The sequence below is a fragment of the Anomaloglossus baeobatrachus genome, chromosome 8, assembly GCF_048569485.1.
Source record: "Anomaloglossus baeobatrachus isolate aAnoBae1 chromosome 8, aAnoBae1.hap1, whole genome shotgun sequence".
Lineage (NCBI taxonomy): Eukaryota > Metazoa > Chordata > Amphibia > Anura > Aromobatidae > Anomaloglossus > Anomaloglossus baeobatrachus.
Genome location: NC_134360.1, coordinates 117,153,257 through 117,179,315, shown reverse-complemented (window position 1 = coordinate 117,179,315; position 26,059 = coordinate 117,153,257). Strand labels below are relative to the sequence as shown.

At 43.2% G+C, this 26,059-nt stretch overlaps 1 protein-coding gene across 4 annotated transcripts in view; it reads left to right on the top strand.

The window, feature by feature from the left end:
• The window catches only part of UCHL5 (ubiquitin C-terminal hydrolase L5), a 578,874-nt gene that overhangs the window by 463,267 nt on the left and 89,548 nt on the right, over nucleotides 1-26,059 (top strand). For all 4 annotated transcript variants that reach the window (XM_075321965.1, XM_075321962.1, XM_075321964.1 and 1 more), the window contains one exon: nucleotides 4,695-4,758. In XM_075321965.1, the coding sequence (XP_075178080.1) occupies nucleotides 4,695-4,758 (64 nt within the window). The remainder of the gene's footprint in view (nucleotides 1-4,694; nucleotides 4,759-26,059) is intronic.

Sequence of the window (26,059 nt, the reverse complement as noted above, 5' to 3'; positions counted from 1 at the left end):
GAGATAGAGATAGACAGAGATAGACAGAGATAGATAGAGATAGACAGAGATAGACAGAGATAGACAGAGATAGACAGAGATAGACAGAGATAGACAGAGACAGAGATAGACAGAGACAGAGATAGAGATAGACAGAGACAGAGACAGACAGAGACAGAGACAGACAGAGACAGACAGAGACAGACAGAGACAGACAGAGACAGACAGACAGAGACAGACAGACAGAGACAGACAGACAGAGACAGACAGACAGAGACAGACATACAGAGACAGACATACAGAGACAGACATACAGAGACAGAGATACAGAGACAGAGACAGAGATAGACAGAGATAGAGATAGACAGACAGAGATAGACAGACAGAGATAGACAGACAGAGATAGACAGAGATAGACAGAGACAGAGATAGACAGAGACAGAGATAGACAGAGACAGAGATAGACAGAGACAGAGATAGACAGAGACAGAGATAGACAGAAACAGAGATAGACAGAAATAGAGAGAGACCGAGATAGACAGAGATAGAGATAGACAGAGACAGAGATAGAGATAGACAGAGATAGACAGATATAGACAGAGACAGAGATAGAGATAGACAGAGATAGACAGAGATAGACAGAGATAGACAGAGATAGACAGAGATAGAGATAGACAGAGATAGAGATAGACAGAGATAGAGACAGACAGAGATAGAGACAGACAGAGATAGAGACAGACAGAGATAGAGATAGACAGAGATAGAGATAGACAGAGATAGAGATAGACAGAGATAGACAGAGACAGAGATAGACAGAGATAGAGATAGACAGAGATAGACAGAGATAGACAGAGATAGACAGAGACAGACAGAGATAGACAGAGACAGACAGAGATAGACAGAGACAGACAGAGATAGACAGAGACAGACAGAGACAGAGATAGACAGAGATAGAGATAGACAGAGATAGACAGAGATAGACAGAGACAGACAGAGATAGACAGAGACAGACAGAGATAGAGATAGACAGAGATAGAGATAGACAGAGATAGACAGAGATAGAGATAGACAGAGATAGACAGAGACAGACAGAGATGGACAGAGACAGAGATAGACAGAGACAGAGATAGAGACAGACAGAGATAGAGACAGACAGAGATAGAGACAGACAGAGATAGAGACAGACAGAGATAGAGACAGACAGATATAGAGACAGACAGAGATAGAGATAGACAGAGATAGAGATAGACAGAGACAGAGATAGACAGAGATAGAGATAGAGATAGACAGAGATAGACAGAGATAGACAGAGATAGAGATAGACAGAGATAGAGATAGACAGAGATAGACAGAGATAGAGATAGACAGAGATAGAGATAGAGATAGACAGAGATAGAGATAGACAGAGATAGAGATAGACAGAGATAGAGATAGACAGAGATAGAGATAGACAGAGATAGAGATAGACAGAGATAGAGATAGACAGAGATAGACAGAGATAGAGATAGACAGAGATAGAGATAGAGATAGACAGAGATAGAGATAGACAGAGATAGAGATAGACAGAGATAGAGATAGACAGAGATAGAGATAGACAGAGATAGAGATAGACAGACAGAGATAGAGATAGACAGAGATAGAGATAGACAGAGATAGAGATAGACAGAGATAGAGATAGACAGAGACAGAGATAGAGATAGACAGAGATAGAGATAGACAGAGACAGAGATAGAGATAGACAGAGATAGAGATAGACAGAGATAGAGATAGACAGAGATAGAGACAGACAGAGATAGAGATAGACAGAGATAGAGATAGACAGAGATAGAGATAGACAGAGATAAAGATAGACAGAGATAGAGATAGACAGAGATAGAGACAGACAGAGATAGAGATAGACAGAGATAGAGATAGACAGAGATAGAGATAGACAGAGACAGAGATAGACAGAGATAGACAGAGATAGAGATAGACAGAGATAGACAGAGATAGAGATAGACAGAGATAGAGATAGACAGAGATAGAGATAGACAGAGATAGAGATAGACAGAGATAGAGATAGACAGAGATAGAGATAGACAGAGATAGAGACAGACAGAGATAGAGACAGACAGAGATAGAGATAGACAGAGATAGAGATAGACAGAGATAGAGATAGACAGAGATAGAGATAGACAGAGATAGAGATAGACAGAGATAGAGATAGACAGAGATAGAGATAGACAGAGATAGAGATAGACAGAGATAGAGATAGACAGAGATAGAGATAGACAGAGATAGAGATAGACAGAGACAGAGATAGACAGAGACAGAGATAGACAGAGACAGAGATAGACAGAGACAGAGATAGACGCAGACAGAGATAGACGCAGACAGAGATAGACGCAGACAGAGATAGACGCAGACAGAGATAGACGCAGACAGAGATAGACGCAGACAGAGATAGACGCAGACAGAGATAGACGCAGACAGAGATAGACGCAGACAGAGATAGACGCAGACAGAGATAGACGCAGACAGAGATAGACGCAGACAGAGATAGACGCAGACAGAGATAGACGCAGACAGAGATAGACGCAGACAGAGATAGACGCAGACAGAGATAGACGCAGACAGAGATAGACGCAGACAGAGATAGACGCAGACAGAGATAGACGCAGACAGAGATAGACGCAGACAGAGATAGACGCAGACAGAGATAGACGCAGACAGAGATAGACGCAGACAGAGATAGACGCAGACAGAGATAGACGCAGACAGAGATAGACGCAGACAGAGATAGACGCAGACAGAGATAGACGCAGACAGAGATAGACGCAGACAGAGATAGACGCAGACAGAGATAGACGCAGACAGAGATAGACGCAGACAGAGATAGACGCAGACAGAGATAGACGCAGACAGAGATAGACACAGACAGAGATAGACACAGACAGAGATAGACACAGACAGAGATAGACACAGACAGAGATAGACACAGACAGAGATAGACACAGACAGAGATAGACACAGACAGAGATAGACAGAGACAGACAGACACAGAGATAGACAGAGACAGACAGACACAGAGATAGACAGAGATAGAGATATACAGAGATATAGATAGACAGAGATGGACAGACATAGACAGAGATAGACAGAGATAGACATAGACAGAGATAGACATAGACAGAGATAGACATAGACAGAGATAGACATAGACAGAGATAGACATAGACATATATATATTACACAATCTAATATATAAAGCTGAATGTATGTGTGTATGTCCTGGATTGGCATCTGCACCGTCGCAGCTACAGCCACAAAATTCTGCACACTCACACTTCTGAGACCCCGAGAGTTTCATAGGCTATGTTTCGAGGGGAAATTTTAACCCCTCGCTTTAGTTATTCCCCAAAAAACCTGACTCCATTAAAGCGAATGGAGCTGGGAGCCACAGTGCAGCCAGAACTTCAGAAGAACGCGCAGACACGCCCTTATATGGAATGTTGGCGTGTCGCAATGCAGCCAGGGAAAGAGACCGACACAGACGGGGTAAGAGACAGACACAAAGTGACAGACAAAGAGACAGACAGACAGGGAAAGAGACAGACAGAGAAAGAGTCAGACAGGAAAAGTGACAATGATAGATAGACAGACAGGGAAAGAGATAGGTAGACAGACAGGGAAAGAGACAGACAGACAAAGAGAGAGACACAGAGAGATATATATATACAGGGGATAGGGGAGGGGGAGACAGACAGAGAATGGGAGAGAAACAGAGACCGTTACTATCCCGGGCAGCGCTGGGTGCAATGTTGTGAGGCGAAATTTTAACCCCGCGTGTTCCAATTTACCAATCAATTTTGCCCCTATCTACATAATGGGGAAAAAGTGAAACGAAAAGTGTTGGGGGCAAATTGACAGCTGCCAGATGTGAACAAGGGGGACTTAAACAATGAGAGCGATGGCACCAAAGAGTATATACCGTACAGTTGCTAAGGTGGGGCCCCGACATGGGATACTCACCACACTCGGGGATATGAACACACACACAAAATGCGCCACACACTACCACGTACTTGAACACATACCACCCTCAGCACACATTTCACCACACATACACCAACCTCGCCACATAATCACCCTAAAACACACACAAGTCTGGTATTATCCTTCACAAATAAAAATCTGATTGGCTGCTTATTAAACTACAAGAACAACAAATGTACCACATAGGAAATACGGCAGCTGTCAGTCACATGACCTGTCTATTATGTGTATGTGTGAGCTAATATATACTGTCAGGGGTGAGGGCTTTCTGTTGCCTGGAGATTTATCAGGCTGCCAATAGCAACCAATCACAGCTTAGCTTCTATTTTGCTACAGTTAATTAACCTGAGCTCTGATTGGTTAATATATGCAACAATGTAATAATTACATTTCTACCTATTTGTTTTGTGGTTTTTGTGTGCAGAATACATTTTTGTTTATACATTCTATTTTGTTAACAGCAGTTAACCCGGGCGAAGCCAGGTAGTGCAGATATATATATATATACATATATATATATATATATATAGATATATATATAGATATATAGATATATAGATATATATATAGATATATAGATAGATAATATATTGCACACAGTGTTTACCTATATTTTTAAAGTCCTTTGCCTGACAACGTACCTGAATAGAATGTCTTTTTTTTATTTTTTTTTCTTGCAGGTCCATGCAGTGATGAAGAATGGATTGCTGCTGTTAAGCCAGTGATAGAGATACGAATGCAAAAGTAATTATTTTTTTTTCGTCCAAATTTGTGTACTCTGTCTATAAGGCCTTAATCAGACATCCATGAGTTTTAACATACATAAAAACACACTGTTGTTCAACGGTGTTTTGGATTCGCGCTTCATCAGTTATTTGTCAGTGTCAGATTTTCCATCAATGATTGGGTAAAAAATAAATGATGAAACTTTTCATATACATTACAATGTTAATCACAAATAGAACACAGATTATACACTGATACCATCCGTGTTCTGTCCATTATTTTCACTGACCCATAAACTAGTATGGATAATTTTGATCCTTGATTCAGATCAAAAACAATTTGTTTTTTGTGTTTTTGCATGGTGTGTAATTTTTTTTTTTTTTTGTTTAATTTTGGGGGTTTTTTTCTGCGTGATATGTGAACAGTGAGTACGTTCTATTCTTGAAAGACACAAAACATGTACGTGACTCAGTGGCAGAAAGTTCAGTAAAATACTGTCGCTTTCTCCTTATTCTAGTCACAACTCATGTTTTTCCGTAAAGAGAAAAAAATGTGAGCAAATATAAATTGCTAAATTTATCAATTGCTTATCTGTGAAAAATATATATCTAATAGTCATGGCCAAAGTATTCGCACCTTTGAAATTCTTCCAAAAAATGAACAGCTTCTTATAGAAAATTATTGCAATTAAACATGTCTTGTCATAGACAAACATTGCCATGACAATCACTCCTGAAACCAGATAAAAAGGGGGAGACATTGAATCAGTCTTTGCATTGTGTGTCTGTGTATGCCACACTAAGCATGGAGAACAGAAGTAGGAGAGGGAACTGACTGAGAAACAAAATTGTTGAAACTTATCAAAAATCTTAAGGTTACAAGTCCATTTCCATAGAGCTTTGTTCCTTTGTCAATGGTGCGCAACATAATAAAGTAGTAGTACAACCCCTGGCACTGTAGTTAACCTTTTCCCTTTCGCCCATGACAGCACCACCTGAGAGAGGTTCCGCCCACCTCAAGACAGAAAACCCACTGAAATAAAAAGGTGGTGTGAATGGGAATGCTCAGAGCAGTAAGGCACACCAGGCTGATGAACAATCCAACAAGATTTAATGAGGCAGGGAGCATAAAACATCCAATATCCAAATGGTTCTTTAGAGTCCACAATGAGTCTACACAAAGAAAACAGATCCGGGGCGCCACACAGCAGTCCGATGCCAAGGAAAATGCAACAACAGTCCTTCGATGTGTTCCTTAAATCCGATAGCGTGGCTGAGACAACACAATCCCACGTAGCAGCTGATCTTCAATGTCCCATAGTCCATACACAGGCGCAAGGACCTGCCCTCAGCACAGATCCTCGCTTTTCCCCAACAAAGCATCAACTAAACTCAAAAACATGTGGCTGATTCTTCCACCTCTCCTTAGATCCACCCACTAGATGGGAAAGGGTTAACACCCACTTTTTAGTATGTGACTTTATATGGAAAGGATTCCAGGAACTGCAGGCTTGTATTGCTTGAGTCCCATGCAGAGAAGAACAAAGACACAGTCGCCCACTAGATGTTGACCTAGGCCTGAGTACATTAAAGTCCAGATACATAGTCTAGGTAGGGACACACTGTTACAGGCGGTACCTCTCCTCTGCATCAGTTTTGGGACAACCCACGGAATCTTCCAGGTCCGACCCGTGTGGAAGTTTGGTTCTTACAAGAAGCCGGTATTCGGGCCTGGATGCACCTCCCAGGGCTTTGGCTGTCTGCGGGGGTGGAGCATGGGCCTGGAGCGGGAGATTGGCTCTGCGTCACCCCAGGCTATGTGATCCTCACACGGAGCCCGAGAGACGGGCGCCCTGCTGATGGAACTCCGGGGTGAAGAGGAAGTGACGCGGCACCCGGAAGTTTGTCACCTGCGCATGGTGTTCCAAGATGGCGGCGCCCAGCAAACAGATTCCGGGCGGGAAATTTGAACTGGCGAGGTTATGAGGAGTCACCTTCGCTGCATTCTCGTGAGTATGACTTCTCCCCTATTCAGGATCTGCTGGAGAGGGGGAAGCAAAGGCGCAATAGGGTCTTACCCGGTAATAACCGTGTGAAGATATAAATAGGTACACTCACCTGGAGAGGTTGTGCCAGTCACAACCCCTTATAGAGCATATGAGTGTCCGCGTGATTCAGGCAGCGGCCCCGTGGAGACGTAGTAAAAAAAAAAAAAAAAAAATATATATATATATATATATATATATATATATATATATATATGTACATATATATATATACATATATATGAGAAACGGGTTTTAGCCGCGCTAAAAAACCACTGTTGTCAGGATGTTAATTAAAAATCTCTTTTATTACAGCATTCAAACGCGTTTCAGAGACATGGACCGTCTCCTTCTTCAGGGAAAAGAGAAAATATACACACAGTATACAGACCGGTTACTTATAAAGGAGTCCATACTGCCACGTTGACATCTATGATGTCAATGCTCTCATGGTAATGGAGTGACTCATGGACACGTGAAAACTGCAGAGGAGGAGAACTTTCTGCTAACACGAAAAAGGCATACATAAGAATTTTGAAAATAAAAATAAAAAGCATGAAATGAATGTAAAATTAAAAATTTGTGGACAAATAAATGGAAAAAAAATATATATATACTGCTTGATTTTTCAGAGCACGTCAATATAACAGACGTATGTGTTTAATGTGATTCTCGAACCCAAAAATGTAAATCACTGAGTTCAACACTAGGTGGTTGGTGATCATCCGTTACTCCAAAGCTGGCTGCTTACAAGGGAAAATAAAATTAAGAGATTACTATAGTGCCACAGTGAAGAAATAAAAGTATGAGGGAATCAAGTGCACTGATTCAATAAATAAATGTGCATTTGGCTTGTATTTGTGCTATCAACCTGAAAGAAGATAATCAAAGTGTTGGAGGAATTCCTGGAAAGCAGGGGACAGTGTACGTGAAGGGAAAGAAGAGCGCCTGCGCGAAGACACTGAGCAGGTTCTCAATGGGAGCCGGGGTGAATTGAGTTCAGACTGTGGGAACTGAAAGAAGGCGCATGCGCGGAGGCACGGTGAAGGTGACTCAAGTTCAGAAGCGTGGGAAAGCAGACCGCATCAGTGTTCTAAGTGCAAAGAAGAACAGTGTAGGGCAGGGGTCAGGAACCTTTTTGGCTAAGAGAGCCGTAAACGCCACATATTTTGAAATATAATTCCGCGAGAGCCGTACAATATGTTTAAAGGGCCATTGACAGATCAATCGCTCCAATGTTCACTTAGTACAGCAAGGAATGCTCCTCCCTGCTGTATAAAGCCACAACTGGACTGAAACAATGGTAATTAGCAGTAAAAAAATCAAATAAATAACTTACATTGTGAACTTGCGATGCATGACATCAGTCCAGCAGTCTGGATTCTTCTTTTTCCTGCGCATGACTGGAAGCTGGCATTCTTCCCACCTGATGTTGAGAGAATGCCAGCTTTGAGGCATTCGCAGAAGAAAGAAGCTGGAATATTGGACATGTCACACAACGCATTGTCAGTTATGTCAATTATCTATTTTATTATTTTACAGCGAATTATTGTTTAGGTCCAGCGGTGGCTTAGTGCAGCAGAGAGGAACACTCCTTTGTGTACTAAGTGACCGCTGGAGCAATTGTATCTGTCAGTGGCCCAGACACCCTGCTTCCCATACAGCCTGCACCCCCCATATCACACACACACACTGCTCCCCATACAGCCTGCACCCCCCATATCCCACACACACACTGCTCCCCATACAGCCTGCACCCCCCATATCACACACACACACACTGCTTCCCATACAGCCTGCACCCCCCAGATCTCACACACTACACCCCCATATGTCACATACCCTGCTTCCCATACAGCCTGCACCCCCCCATATCACACACACACACTGCTCCCCATACAGCCTGCACCCCCCATATCACACACACACTGCTCCCCATACAGCCTGCACCCCCCATATCCCACACACTACACCCCCATATGTCGCATACCCTGCTCCCCATACAGCCTGCACCCCCATATCACACACACTACACCCCCATATCTCACACACCCTGCTTCCCATACAGCCTACACCCCCATATCTCTCACACCCTGCTACCCATACAGCCTGCACCCCCCATATCACACACACACACACACTGCTCCCCATACGGCCTGCACCCCCCATATCCCACACACACTGCTTCCCATACAGCCTGCACCCCCCATATCCCACACACACACACACACACTGCTTCCCATACGGCCTGCACCCCCCATATCCCCCACACACACACACTGCTTCCCATACGGCCTGCAGCCCCCATATCCCACACACATTGCTTCCCATACAGCCTGCACCCCCAGATCTCACACACTACACCCCCATATGTCACATACCCTGCTTCCCATACAGCCTGCACCCCCCATATCACACACAATACACCCCCATATCTCACACACCCTGCTCACATATCTCACCCTGCCTGTACCCCAACTTACCCCTCTCAAACACTCTGCACCCCTTCACATGCTTCTGTCACAGTCTGCAGCCCTCATATGCCCCTCACCCTGCAGCCCCCCTCACCCTCATGTCCCCTCTTTTCTTATTACCAGTCATCATGTGTCCATTATCTCCTTCAGGATTCAGTATCTTGCTTGCTGCCCGGCATCCTGTGTCTCCTCCCACACAGTCACATGGGCGTGACATCATCGCAGGTCCTGCAGGATGGAGATTCCGTCTGCTGTGCAGGTCAGGACTAGCACTCCTGCAGCTCAGACATGGCTGGTGCCTCTCCAGGTCAGGGGCCCCTCTACTGACACTGGGCTCCCCTGACTCACAGGTCGGCCACTACACAGCAGCACTACACATAGACGCAGAGCGGCTGCCGGGCCCCTATGTGTACTAGTGCCGCTGTGTAGTGGCCGGCCTGTGAGTCAGGGGAGCCCAGTGTCAGTAGAGGGGCGGCTCACTTCTCGTTTCCCCGCTGATCCGGTCTCCTCGGCGCATCGTCCATTGCTGTCGCTCGCCGACCTCTCAGCAGGCGCGCAGTGATGACGTCACCGCGCTCGCTGCAGAGCTGTCAGAAGAATGCCGACAGTCACAGCGGGGAGAATGATAAGAGAGGGAGCGCGCCGCTCACTCTCTCATCATTGCTCTCAATTGTATCGGCACCTGCAATGCCGATGCAATTGAAAGCTCGATCCTCGGCGGGGGGCGGTGACAGTGCGGCCACCGGGCCCCCCTGGGTAGCCGGGTGCTGGCGCCGGCCCTGATCCTTCCCATAGACAGGTAGGAGCCCTGTCTGCGAGCCCGATACGGCCATCAAAAGAGCCATATCTGGCTCGCGAGCCATAGGTTCCCGACCCCTGGTGTAGGGGAATAAAGAAACATGTGAAACAGAAGTGAACAATTAGGTAAACTAGAGGTGCAGTGAAAAGATCATTGCCCGGGGAACCTTATATAGTATCAGTAGGAAATGTCTCTCATATCGATACGGGTAATTGGAAGAGACACAAATAAATAAATAGATGAATGGATATATCACTTCAATTTAAAATGTAGACTATGTCCGTGATACATGGAAACGCGCTGGGTAAAACATTTAGATAAAATCTGTCTAAAATACAGACCATTGTACGTATATGATTCAAAAATATTTAAAACATGGAAGGCAAGTATAAACATAAGAAGAAATCATGATTAAAGATATATTATATATATATATATATAATATAAATATGTAAAATTAGGATTTATAAATAGGATGAAGGGGGGGTACTAGTACCTCATAAAGAACTGGATGAAAAATAATAATATAAGTATAAGTAATGATTGTATGAAAAAATCGTAGATGAGCATACAGATGTACAATTAATATAAGACCATGAAAATAAGGGCTTGCAGTAAAAAGGGTAAAAATAGGATAAAAATATTTGTTATTGTTAAATATTAAAAAAGTAATGATAGCAATAATAATAATAACAATAACGATGACAATAAAAGGCCGATGGCTCAAAACTAATAAAACAGATCCGCTACTTCATTCAGACCAAATGGGTTTAAAGTATTGAGTTTGTGAATCCAGAAGGTTTCTTTCCGACTGAGCGTCTCTGACCTATTATGCACCAAGGGACCAATCTGCTCAATAGGAGTGATCTTGAAGTCCAAACTTCTATTGTGTTGGATCGTACAGTGCTTGGACAAGCCATGTAAAAGATAACCAGATCTTATATTGTGGCGATGCGAATTGAGCCTGTTATGAAGGGCTTGGCTTGTTCTGCCGACATATAATTTACCACAGGAACATTCTATAAGATATACAACAAAATTCGATTGACAGGACAATCGATCTTTTATTTTGAATGATTCAACACCATTGGAGGAGCAGAAGGAGGTCCTGCCATGGCAAATGCTTTTGCAGCATAAGCATTTTCTAGATCCGCATCTGTATGAGCCTGCTGGAGCATGGGATTTGGGCTGTGCTGTTTTGGACCTCAATCTGCTTGGTGCCAAAATATTTTTGATCGTGGGGGCCCGCCTGAAAGTGATCCCTGGAGTGGGGGGTAATATAGATTTAAGGAAAGGGTCACTTTGCAAGATCCCCCAATGTTTTGATAGAACATTCCTTATCGCTAAATTATCACTACTGTATGTGGTAATTAGATTCAAACTCCAGTCTTGTTTCTTTACTATATCCGTGCCTTTTAGTGCTCCACAGCCTCCGAGTGGGAGGCGGGTGTCCCTTTTCGGCTTTACAAGGTCTGCTTGTTTAAGAACAGAAGACTCTTTGTAAGCCTTCTGGATCAGGGATTTAGGATATTCCTTCTCTAAAAAACGTTGTTTCAAAATCTCCACTTGGTTTTTGAAATCAGAATCTTGTGTTCAGTTCCTTCTGATTCTTTTATATTGGTTTATTGGGATATTATTTAGCCATTTTTTATAATGTTCACTATTATAGTGGACGTATCCATTGGCGTCCACTTTTTAAAAAAAATTCCTAGTACATATTTTGTTCCCCTCATGAAAAATCAACAAGTCCAAAAAGTGGATTTCATCAGCATGAACTGTGGAGGTGAATTTTAGACCCCACCCGTTATTATTCAAATGATTAATAAAGACATTGACATCAGAGAGATTGCTATCCCATATGATAAATAGATCATCGATGAACCTTTTATAGAGTATAATCCCCTCCTCAAAAGTGTCATTTTCTATTTGTATCATTTCAAAGACCCCCATGAACAAATTGGCATAAGAACATGCGGCCTTGGACCCCATCGCTGTCCCGAGGCACTGATGGTACAATATATCAGAGAATAGGAAATAGTTGTTACGAAGTATGAAACTCATTCTCCTAAGTATAAATTCTTTCTGAGACAAAGGTATCTTTGTCGTTTTCAAGGAATAAACAGATGCTAAAAAGACCTAAATGATGTTGGATGTTGGAATATAGTGAAGCTACGTCAATGGTGACAAATATGTAAGAATCTGTCCAAGGGATGCCACTGATCTTTTCAATGAGATGGGCAGAATCTCTCAGGTGGCTTTTTAGGTTCAATACATATGGTTGCAGAATCAAATCAACATATTTGGCTAAATTTGAGGTCAGAGAGTCGATGCCTGAAATTATGGGTCTGCCTGGTGGATTAGATAAATTTTTATGGATCTTTGGTAAGTGATAGAAAAAGGCTTTGACCGGATTTTTTATTTCTAAGATTTTTTTCTCTGCAGAGTTGAAAATGCCGCCATCAACTGCCTCTGCAGAATTTTTTCTCTCTATTCAAGAGGCAGTTGATGGCGGCATTTTCAACTCTGCAGAGAAAAAATTCTTAGAAAAAGGCTTTGACTGGATTTTTTATTTCTATCACTTACCAAAGATCCATAAAAATGTATCTAATCCACCAGGCAGACCCATAATTTCAGGCATCGACACTCTGACCTCAAATTTAGCCAAATATGTTGATTTGATTCTGCAACCATATGTATTGAACCTAAATAGCCACCTGAGCGATTCTGCCCATCTCATTGAAAAGATCAGTGGCATCCCTTAGAAAGATTCTTACATATTTGTCACCATTGATGTAGCTTCACTATATTCCAACATCCAACATCATTTAGGTCTTTTTAGCATCTGTTTATTCCTTGAAAACGACATAAAGATACCTTTGTCTCAGAAAGAATTTATACTTAGGAGAATGAGTTTCATACTTCGTAACAACTATTTCCTATTCTCTGATATATTGTACCATCAGTGCCTCGAGACAGCGATGGGGTCCAAGGCCGCATGTTCTTACGCCAATTTGTTCATGGGGGTCTTTGAAATGATACATATAGAAAATGGCTCTTTTGAGGAGGGGATTATACTCTATAAAAGGTTCATCGATGATCTATTCATTATATGGGATAGCAATCTCTCTGATGTCAATGTCTTTTTTAATCATTTGAATAATAACGGGTGGGGTCTAAAATTCACCTCCACAGTTCATGCTGATGAAATCCACTTTTTGGACTTGTTGATTTTTCATGAGGGGAACAAAATATGTACTAGGAATTTTTTTAAAAAAGTGGACGCCAATGGATATGTCCACTATAATAGTGAACATTATAAAAAATGGCTAAATAATATCCCAATAAACCAATATAAAAGAATCAGAAGGAACTGTACACAAGATTCTGATTTCAAAAACCAAGTGGAGATTTTGAAACACTGTTTTTTAGAGAAGGAATATCCTAAATCCCTGATCCAGAAGGCTTACAAAGAGTCTTCTGTTCTTAAACAAGCAGACCTTGTAAAGCCGAAAAGGGACACCCGCCTCCCACTCGGAGGCTGTGGAGCACTAAAAGGCACGGATATAGTAAAGAAACAAGACTGGAGTTTGAATCTAATTACCTCATACAGTAGTGATAATTTAGCGATAAGGAATGTTCTATCAAAACATTGGGGGATCTTGCAAAGTGACCCTTTCCTTAAATCTATATTACCCCCACTCCAGGGATCACTTTCAGGCGGGCCCCCACGATCAAAAATATTTTGGCACCAAGCAGATTGAGGTCCAAAACAGCACAGCCCAAATCCCATGCTCCAGCAGGCTCATACAGATGCGGATCTAGAAAATGCTTATGCTGCAAAAGCATTTGCCATGGCAGGACCTCCTTCTGCTCCTCCAATGGTGTTGAATCATTCAAAATAAAAGATCGATTGTCCTGTCAATCGAATTTTGTTGTATATCTTATAGAATGTTCCTGTGGTAAATTATATGTCGGCAGAACAAGCCAAGCCCTTCATAACAGGCTCAATTCGCATCGCCACAATATAAGATCTGGTTATCTTTTACATGGCTTGTCCAAGCACTGTACGATCCAACACAATAGAAGTTTGGACTTCATGATCACTCCTATTGAGCAGATTAGTCCCTTGGTGCATAATAGGTCAGAGACGCTCAGTCGGAAAGAAACCTTCTGGATTCACAAACTCAATACTTTAAACCCATTTGGTCTGAATGAAGTAGCGGATCTGTTTTATTAGTTTTGAGCCATCGGCCTTTTATTGTCATCGTTATTGTTATTATTATTATTGCTATCATTACTTTTTTAATATTTAACAATAACAAATATTTTTATCCTATTTTTACCCTTTTTATTGCAAGCCCTTATTTTCATGGTCTTATATTATTAATTGTACATCTGTATGCTCATCTACGATTTTTTCATACAATTTTTCATACAATCATTACTTATATTTATATTATTATTTTTCATCCAGTTCTCTGAGGTACTAGTACCCCCCCTTCATCCTATTTATATATCCTAATTTTACATATATATATATCTTTATTCATGATTTTTTCTTATGTTTATACTTGCCTTCCATGTTTTAAGTATTTTTGAATCATATACGTACAATGGTCTGTATTTTAGACAGATTTTATCTAAATGTTTTATCCCAGCGCGTTTCCATGTATCACGGACATAGTCTCCATTTTAAATTGAAGTGATATATCCATTCATCTATCTATTTATTTATTTATTTATTTATTTATTTATGTGTCTCTTCCAATTACCCGTATCGATATGAGAGACATTTCCTACTGATACTATATAAGGTTCCCCGGGCAATGATCTTTAAACTGCACCTCTAGTTTACCTAATTGTTCACTTCTGTTTCACATGTTTCTTTATTCCCCTACACTGTTCTTCTTTGCACTTAGAACACTGATGCGGTCTGCTTTCCCACGCTTCTGAACTTGAGTCACCTTCACCGTGCCTCCGCGCATACGCCTTCTTTCAGTTCCCACGGTCTGAACTCAATTCACCCCGGCTCCCATTGAGAACCTGCTCAGTGTCTTCGCGCAGGCGCTCTTCTTTCCCTTCACGTACACTGTCCCCTGCTTTTTAGGAATTCCTCCAACACTTTGATTATCTTCTTTCGGGTTGATAGCACAAATACAAGCCAAATGCACATTTCTTTATTGAATCGGTGCACTTGATTCCCTCATACTTTTATTTCTTCACTGTGGCACTATAGTAATCTCTTAATTTTATTTTCCCTTGTAAGCAGCCAGCTTTGGAGTAACGGATGATCACCTACCACCTTGTGTTGAACTCAGTGATTTACATTTTTGAGTTCGAGAATCACATTAAACACATTCGTCTGTTATATTGACGTGCTCTGAAAAATCAAGCAGTATATATATATTTTTTTTTTCCATTTATTTGTCCACAAATTTTTAATTTTACATTCATTTCATGCTTTTTATTTTTATTTTCAATATTCTTATGTATGCCTTTTTCGTGTTAGCAGAAAGTTCTCCTCCTCTGCAGTTTTCACGTGTCCATGAGTCACTCCGTTACCATGAGAGCATTGACGTCATAGATGTCAACGTGGCAGTATGGACTCCTTTTATAAGTAACCGGTCTGTATACTGTGTGTATATTTTCTCTTTTCCCTGAAGAAGGAGACGGTCCATGTCTCTGAAACGCGTTGGAATTCTGTAATAAAAGAGATTTTTAATTAACATCCTGACAACAGTGGTTTTTTGGCGCGGCTAAAACCCTTTTCTCATATATATGTGTATGTATATATATATAATTTTTTTTTCCCTATTCAGGATGGAAGACAACTCTCCACCATAGCAGGATGTGCTGGAACAGCATGCGGATTCCCTGGCTTCACAGAAGCAGCAACGAGGGGAGCGCTCCTCCAGCAGGGCTAGTCCCTCCAGTCTGGCAAGTAGACATTCCGGAGGGTCTGAGAAATCCAAATCTGGAAGTCCTAAACCGCCTCCGAAACAGTTACCAGATCTGCCATCTTGGGGGGGTGAGTGTCTGCTGCAGCATTTCATTATTTAAAAGTCTCCTCCTATGTTCCCTTCTTTCTTTTAGGAGGTATCTAAGAAGCATACCTCTAAGAGGAATCATAGGAATTGTGGGGTTTGCAAGGACAGTCTATCATCAGATTACCAAAGGGACCTTGCCCCACCTGTATCAAAAAGTTTTTCTGTTTTATTTAGATCATAATGTTAAAATTACATATAAAATTAAAAACATGACCAAAACCTGAAATGTTTCGGACCCTAGAACACATAGTTAACATGGACAAAAGTGAATGCTGATTTTATAAGAGGAAACATGAACATGGCTCAGTGAATCCAAGTCCAATTGAAAACATCTGTTGTAGACTGATTTGTTCATTTAAGACAAGACAGAGGAAAAAAAAAATACACAATGTTAACTAGAGATGAGCCACCCCCCTAGTGTTAAGTTCGGTTCGTCGAACAGCAGGTTTGTTCGTCGAACCCCATTGAAAACAATGGCAGGCAAACACATAGAAAATACCTTCTAAGGTGTCCAAAAGGTGACATACAAACACATGGACACCACAAACACATGGAAAAGTGGCAAGTACATATACTCATGCTGAAAGAAAAGAGCTGGACGAGTAAAAGGAGGAGGAGATACAGATATAGGAGTATCTGCAAGTGAACATCGATGCCATGACTGTGCAACTTGAGCCTTGCTCATTTTGGGCTTCCAATCTGGAAAAATGGCCTGAGCTCGCCACTTAAGCCTTGGGGATCTTGTCATGTCCCGCAGCCAGCGTTCTCTCAGAACGTGTATTCAGTGCTGCTGTAGATGTGTTGACAGATAAATGCACGCGTCTGTCCAGTGACAATGTGGACAGACTATTGTTCATCAAGATGAACAAATCATGGATCCACAAGGACTTTTCTACCCCTGTGTCATCCTGGGGAGAGTAAAGGCTTGTGTACTTTTGAATGTGCTTCATGCAAATCAACATTTTAAGTTTGCAATTGTGGGACAATTAATGCCACTTAAGTGGTGTCTGTGCCCAAATTTGGCGAAATAATTTCTGCCATAGAAAGGGACGCACATATGCAGGAGTATCAGCAGAAGTTGTTACACAATCTTAGATTAGCTTTTCCACTAAATACCAGTGGTGCACAGAATGAATCTCACCACTTTGTCGTGGCTAGGGGGAAATGGTGTTTTACTTGTCCACATCTGAAGGACCGAGGGCTGGCTGCTGTGCTGAGATGGCGTTTAGTTGGGTGTCTCTGCAGAGTTGCAAATTTGGTCATATACAAAATGAGTGGAAAAAGGCCAGATGCTGATGGAAAGGGGAACAGGTGTGTTGGAAAGGGAAAAAAAGTTTGTGTCCATGGGGTTGGTGGTAAAGCAACAGGAACATCTGCTGAAGAAACACCATCTGTGACGGGGGGACTGGCAGATTAGGATAAGGTGGTATAAATCCCAATCGCCAGTCGGGGTCCATAGTGCTCCCAGATGAAAAAGGAGATGCTGGCAACCCAAAGGTTAGGCGGAAGATACAAAGCTGGGTGGCTCTGAAACTAAGAGCCTGACCCGAGTTAGACGACACTCAGATAAGGAGACTGTGGACCCTGTTAGCGTCACAGGGTCCACACACCCAGCCCAGGAACTCCCTGTTAACAACACAGGGGCCCTGGGGTACGCCCTCCATGTGCGTAGGCGGCACACCTGTGGACAGCATGGACAGCAGGCGCAGAAGCAGCCCAGTTAATGCCACTGGTCTGCAGTAGCAGGACTGGTAGGACAGGAGCTGGCCGTAACCGTGCCGCATTACCAAGTGTGGTGGCGTCCAGCACCAACGCCCTATCCCTGCCTACCTCTGTCCTAAAGCCGCAATGGGTTCAACACATGGAGGTGTGCTCTGTCTGAGCATAATAGAAGACTGTGCACCTCCATGTTGTCTCCAGCCCCTTTTATAACCTGTGTCCGCCTTATCCCAGGGTGGACCACAATGCACCTCCAGGAGCCAATAGCAGAGTGCCACGTCATCAGTGACATAACCAGCGGCCTATCCGGAACTGCCACTTCACTGATGACCTCATGGCAGCCACGCCCCAAACACCTCACCAGTCATCGTCTGATGAACAATGATGAGGTGCCAAGTCATAGGGACGGGCCTCTGCGAGCCAGTCGGGAGTGGCAACATCATCAGGACACCTGATGCTCTCTGGCCTATCAGGGCCTGCCACCTCACGGACATGGCCAGTGAGGTCCTTACCAGACTTAGCCTCTGATGCACTAACTGCCTGAGCATGCTCAGTAGCCTGAACAACAGTCTCAGAAAACAGACTATCAGCTTGAGCATGCTCAGTAGGCACAACACAGGACTTAGACACGGCACGGAGTCCAAGTACCTGTGCAAAGAGGCTTTTCGCACTAAGTGTGGGAGCATGCTCGGTAGCCCGAACTGAGGACTTAGCCTCAGGAATGGCACAGTTGGGCTAAGTATGCTCACTAGGCGAAACACTGGACTTAGGCTGTGGCTGGGGTAAATCTGCACACGCATGTGCACTAGCCGCCTCTCCACACTTAGACGTGGAGGAGGAAGCAGCCAGCTGGACGACCTGAGGCACGGCCAAAAATGGCAGCCGAAGCCTGGGCGCAACTGGAACCGCAGCAGGCTGCTTGCAACTATGGCGGCACTGATTCGTAACACCATCTTCCAGCCAAAATAAGATTTCTACTTCCCGTGGATAATCTGATATGATCCCTTTGTTACGGACACGACCATCGCTACCAAATGTAGATGAAGCACCAAAACAGCAGATGCTTGAATGGATCTCAAATGCTCCATCAAGTGGCCTCTCCTCCACCTCAACTTCAATATCCCAAATACTCCATTCCTCTGTGATGTCACCCCAATTGCACTTGCTTCCTACCAGCTCTCCAGTCTCCACCCGGCCTGCTGAGTATGGGTTGACAGAGATGGTTGAGTCTGCAGAGCTGTTCAGTCACACTATAGCCTGGGAATCAGAGGTCTGCTCCAAAGCTGCAGTGAGTCCAGACAAGGAAATGATGTGCACTGATGCCCTGAAGCTTTGTGAGTCGGATCCAGGCCCAGATAAAAAAGGTTCTGCACATAATGTAGACCCTCATTCCCAAACTGTAACTCCTCTTGGTGGAGACAATGGGGAACATGCTGATGAGACTCAGATACCTGATTGGAACGACAACTTTACTATTCGGTCAGGGCAGGAAGAGGTTGGCTCTGAGGAGTCAGGACGAGGGGAATGAGAACACACAGGGTGATGATGAGGTTGGAGACCCCACTTACTGTCAACCCACACAGTCAGCCAGTCGATGAGGTCAGCAGAGGAGGTGGAGGAGGATGCTACTTACTACTAGGTTAGGTTGTGCCACCTTGGACAGAGACGGAGTACCGGAAGCACGTCAGCAAGTTCATCCTCGGCCACAACTCTGCCTCTGAGCAGAAGTCATGGTTGCTCTGCAGGTCGCATGGGCTGTAAGCCTTGCCTAGCCTGGGCCTTTTTTGATATCGCAAAGGATCACCCAACTCATGTCATCTGTAAGATTTATCATCAATCTGTAAGTAGAGGCCAAAAACTCACTAGTTTGAGTACTTCGTCCATGAACCGTCACATGGATATGAAGTGATAGGGTGAGGGTGTATTGATGACCTTTATCTACTGTGAATGCAAGATGCTTATTTGCCGTTCATTGTATGCATTGTTATTCACATGCAAAAAGGTAAAGCGGGCTTTACACACAGCGACAACGCTAGCGATGTCACTGGTGAAAGCACCTGCCCCCGTCGGTTGTGCGTCACAGGAAAATCGCTGCCCGTGGTGCACAGCATCGCTAACACCCGTCACACATACTTGCCTGCCTAGCGACGTCGCTGTGGCCGGCGAACCGCCTCCTTTCTAAGGGGGCGGTTTGTGCGGCGTCACTAAGCGGCCACCCAATAGAAGCTGAGGGGCAGAGATGAACGACCGTAACATCCCAACCACCTCCTTCCTTCCTCATTGTCGGCGGCCGCAGGTACGATGTTGTTCGTTGTTCCTGCGGTGGCACACATAGCGATGTGTGCTGCCGCAGGAACGACGAACAACATCATACCTGCAACAGCAATGATGTTTGGGATTAGAAAGACGTATCAACGATTAGTTGAGTAATTTTGATCATTAACGTTCGTTCCTGTGTTTTACACGCAACGACGTCGCTAACTAGGCCGGATGTGCGTCATGAATTCCGTGCCCCCAACGACATCTCGTTAGCGATGTCGTTGCATGTAAAGCCCGCTTAAGAATGTATAAATGACCTTTATTCACTGTAAATGCAAAATGCTTATTTACTGTCTATTGTATGAATTGTTGCTGACCACCCACAAGGGGCCGCTGTTTTGCATCTGCCTTTGACTGTTTGGTCACTATAGCAACAACAAAATGGTCTTCGGCTGTGGACTTGGAGACCGGAGGAGGTGCTGTATGTGAGCAGAAGGAAAATCGAAAGGTGTGCGTAACAGAAAGGAGCCGCTGTAGAAACACTTAGGTGGATTGTGAGGAGACTCGTGTTGGAGTTTGGTGAGGAGGACCATAACGTGTGTGAGCAGCATCCTGTGCCGGAGACCACCATTCTAAAGTTGCTGGCTATACTGATCACCATGAGAGGATCATCAAGTCTTTATTTATGGCAGCTGGACACCACAGTACCCGAATACGGTAGGCTGTGCCCAGGACTGTGTGCACGCAACACTTTTTGTTTTGGTAACAAAACACATCTGTTCTGCTTAGGCCGACTATATTGACAACTAGAAGGTGGCCCGATTCTACGCATCGGGTATTCTAGAATTTACGTATTGTGTAGTTAATGTATGATTTTTGTTATATATATATATATATATATATATATATATATATATGTAGATGTTGTTGTGTGTAGTTACCAAGTGTTTGTGTAGGGCGCTGTACATGTTCTGGGTGTTGTCTGGGTGTGGCGGGGGGTGAGAGCGGTGTTGTTTGTGTGTTGCGTTGTGTGTGTTGCTTGTTTGTGGAGCGCTGTGTGTCTGTAGCGTTGTGTGTGTGTGTGTTGCGCGGCTTGTGTGGGAGTGGGGTGTGTGTGTGTGTGTTTTGGTGGGAGGTATGTTTTGTGCAATGTGTGTGTTGTGCGGTATGGGCGTATATTTGTGTGTGCCGCGGTGTTTGTGTGTTGGGTGTTGTGTGTGTGCGGCGTTGTCTGTGTGGGTGTCTGTGTAGGGCGGTGTTTGTGGTTCCAAGTGTGTGGTGTGTTGTGCAGTGTGTGTGTGTGTTTTGGGGGGAGGTGTGCACACCCCATCGTGCTCCATCCCTCATGCTGCGCACCCCCCATCGTGCTCCATCCCCCATGCTGCGCACCCCCCATCGTGCTCCATCCCCCATGCTGCGCACCCCCCATCGTGCTCCATCCCCTATGCTGCGCACCCCCCATCGTGCTCCTCCATCCCCCATCCTGCGCACCCCCCATCGTGCTCCATCCCCCATGCTGTGCACCCCCCATCGTGCTCCATCCCCCATGCTGCGCACCCCCATCGTGCTCCATCCCCCATGCTGTGCACCCCCCATCGTGCTCCATCCCCCATGCTGCGCACTCCCCATCGTGCTCCATCCCCCATGCTGCGCACTCCCCATCGTGCTCCATCCCCCATGCTGCGCATTCCCCCATCGTGCTCCATCCCCCATGCTGCGCACTCCCAAATGTGCTCCATCCCCATGCTGCGCACTCCCCATCGTGCTCCATCCCCATGCTGCGCACTCCCCATCGTGCTCCAACCCCCATGCTGCGCACTCCCCATCGTGCTCCATCCCCCATGCTGCGCATTCCCCATTGTGCTCCATCCCCCATGCTGCACACTCCCAAACGTGCTCCATCCCCCATGCTGCGCATTCCCCATCGTGCTCCATCCCCATACACGCACACACCCGATCGCATACACGCACACACACATTGACGATATTGCACATACGCGCTCACACTCACAACATCCGGAGATACCACATGCTTCTGGCCATGTGATCTTCTGGCAGGTCCTGGAAGGTATCGCCGCCGAGAAGCAAGCGATATCACTGGAAGTTGTGAGTGTGTGGATGCGATCTGATGTGTGTGTGAGGTGTGTGTGAGAGTGAGTGTGATCTGATGTGTGTGTGTCTGTTATGTGTGTGCGTGTGTGTGTGTTCCGCCGCTGCAGGACGTGGATGCGATCTGATGTGTGTGTGAGGTGTGTGTGAGAGTGAGTGTGATCTGATGTGTGTGTGTGTGTCTGTTGTTGTGTGTGCGTGTGTGTGTGTCTAAAAATTGGTTATCCTGCACAGGTGTTTTTGGCTGTGGGCACAACTTTTGCATCTCGTGCAAACATGCAAAAAAATGCAAATCATTTACATCTAATCACACAGGGCTCTCCTATAACATCAACAGCTTTATAAACTGCAATACCCCAAATGTGGTTTATTTGATAGAGTGTATTTCCTGCCACGTTCAATATGTTGGCTGCACTAGCTGTCCCCTTAAACAAAGAATACGTAGACACATGTCAGACACATTAAATACATCTGCGGTAAATTTGTCTGCTGTTTCTAGACACTTTGCCTCTGTTCACAACAGATGTCTTGACAATCTTGTTTTCACAGGCATTGAAAAAGTTTCCAGACCTATTAGAGGGGGGATCTTAAAAGAAAGATTCTCAACAGAGAATCTTTCTGGATTTTTAAATTGGGCACGAGAATGCCGCATGGTCTAAATATGAGGAGAGATCTTGTTATACAGTATACTTGAAATTCCTATATTATTTGTTCGTTATAGGACATACCTTTTCAGCACCAATAATTATATTATATTATACTGTAGTGATTATCAGACATTTGATGGTTCAAGGTCATTCCCTTAGCACTTGAATTTTCACTATATAGTAATATGGGCAGTAACGGTTTTTCCTTTCTTTGATCCTGTTAGAAAAAATCTTTCTTGTCTTTAAGAGCCCCCTTTCTATAAACTATACCGGGCATATATAGATTTCTTATCATGTGATCTCTCTGGTTACTTCTGTTTTTTAATCAGTTTATGTATATATATTGGTGTTTTTTCTCTTGATTTATTTTTTGTGGTGCTGAATGTTCGGTGCAGTGTCTCAGTTTCTATTCTTTCTTTTTCTTTTTTTTTTTTTTCTCTGTGCTCTCCACATCAAATGGGGTGGGTGGTACCACATCTAATCAACTCAACCTGTTCTTGTTGTGCACAGACTTTAAATACTGTCTTAGAGATTTTCTCTGCGCATTCCATGATTAAGACCTATTTAGGTTGAAACGCGTAAGAAATAGCTCCTCTGTCTTGCCTTTTCACTTTTGTCTTGCTTGGATGGAATATTTTTATCATCAATAAAGTATTTGCTTTTAAAGAAAATCTACTTTCTCCTGGAGTTGCTGGAATTTTCTCCTTTTCTTCATGTGTTCTCACCCAGGTCAGGGTGTTTCCGTGCACCAGAGGTAAGATTTGGGAGTGAAGAGGGGAGAGCTGAAGTTTCTTCTTTTTTGACATTGCCTTTGACCTTTTCGTGCTCCCCCTAATAACGTTATTTCTAACTGCACGGGTTATTCAACCTGCTTATTTTCCACTCCTTATGGATCTACCTCTGCACAGGAGAACTAAAATTAATTCCATTTTCAACTCTCGCAATGGCACTACTTCTATAGAGGCTACTGTTAAAGACAATGAGGAGCTACTTCAGCTACACAGATTGTTGGAAAAACACAAATCCAGAGAAGCCAGGTTATGTAGACAAGAATATGATACCTCGTGGCCTGAGGATTATTAAGTCTCCGACGTTTGCTACATTCTCTGAAAATTTCCTATCAGATTGGAATGCTATTCTTTCCAAATGTTCCATCCAGTTAATGGAGCTTATTATTAAGCATGAGGTACAGGAATTAGAAGAGGTTAAAAAATCTATTTTGGAAACAGAGACGTTGTTGGATAAATTGAAGGACATTTCTGATTTTACCACACTCAATGACAACTTGGACAAACATCTTAATATTTTGGATGATAAAATCGCAGAAAGGAAAAAACGTAAATTCGACAGAGACACTATGGACTACCAAATAGGAGGACACACACAAGCTAGGGACCCCAACGTGGAGAAATACTTTGGCGTAGTGTTGGGGCTCTATTGCATTGATCAATTCAGTAGCTAAATTTCTCTTGATTCATATGTTCATGGCAGTAATGCAGATTCCATTTTTCACATATTCACTCTTGCCTATAGCTATTGGATTTTTCAAGTCAGTATTCACACAGCAGTTTCTGCTATTTCATGTATTCCCCTTACATAGTCACTGGTGTGCATACCTTATCTCCCCATACTATGGACTACCAGACTGACAAGATTTATACTTGGAGGAACCAACAGCACCAAAGTTCTATTTTAAGATCGCAATATAAAAATAGGAGGTTTTTTCCAAAAAACCACAACAGGAAAGTTAGTTTTGGCGATACCAGTATTTCCTCAGCTACTACAAATTATTCAGTGGATATTTCTTCTGATTCTTCTTCGGAGGGAGTTATGACACCTGCTCCACTTGATAAAAGGTATAAAAAAAAGAAAAACCATACTTCAAAAAATGCACCAGGAGAGGAGGTCGCAAACATCAGAAACACCAGATATCCGGACCGCAGGAAGCGGAGATATTAACCTGTCCAGTTTGGAACCTCTCAGCCCAGATTCTTTCACAGCACCACTTATCAGTATTATCTAAAGGACTTAGTTTTTGTCCCACGAATAAATTCAATCTCTTCAACACGCTGCTGGACATTAACAAGTTGGCCAGAAACCTGACTTTGAAGTGCCACTTCACCGATAATGAAGATCTACAGGATGATTTCAGTCTTACTCTGGGTTCTGATATGTTTCATTCTAATGTGATTCCTAGGTTTTGTGAGTTGAAAAAACTTTCTGATTTGAGGCAACTTGAATCAGAATCCAGAAATTATGACTTTCTTCCTGACAGGTTTATCACAAGTAATTCTTTATTTTATCCTGTTCAGTCCAGACCATCTGTATTAGATATTTTTCAGGAACATATTGAAGAGGATTTGGTTGCTCTTGATAGTATCACAGGTGTCAGAAACAACAATCTCAACCCCCAAGAGGTTTTGGCTTTACAAGACTTACAATCTAACACCGGTTTAATTATCAGGGAAGCCGACAAGGGGGGAGGGGTTGTTGTTTTGGATGCACTTTTGTATTTTAAAATGAACCATGCCATTTTGTCTGATGATCATACATATTTACATTTACAAGGGGACCCAACCAATTTCTTTAAGGTAAAAATGGATAAAATGCTTCAGGCTGGTTTGGAGGGAGGCATTTTTACACAAAAAATTCATGATTATCTTAACCCCTTAGTGACGGAGCTAATTTTCACCTTAATGACCAGACCAAATTTTGCAATTCTGACCAGTGTCACTTCATGAGGTTATAACTCTGGAACGCTTCAACGGATCCTGGTGATTTTGAGATTGTTTTTTCGTCACATATTGGACTTCATGTTAATACCAAATTTAGGACAATATTTTTTGCGTTTATTTATGAAAAAAAATGAATTTTGGCAAAAAGTTTGAAAATTTAGCAATTTTCAACTTTTGAATTTTTATACCGTTAAACCAGAGATTTCTGTGACACAAAATAGTTAATAAATAACATTTCCCACATGTCTACTTTACATCAGCACAATTTTGGAAACAAAATTTTTTTTTGTTAGGAAGTTAGAGGGGTTCAAAGTTTATCAGCAATTTCTCATTTTTACATCAAAATTTACAAAACCATTTTTTTAGGGACCACATCATATTTGAAGTGACTTTGAGAGGCCTAGATGATAGAAAATACCCAAAAGTGACACCATTCTTAAAACTGCACCCCCCAAAGTACTCAAAACCACATTCAAGAAGTTTATT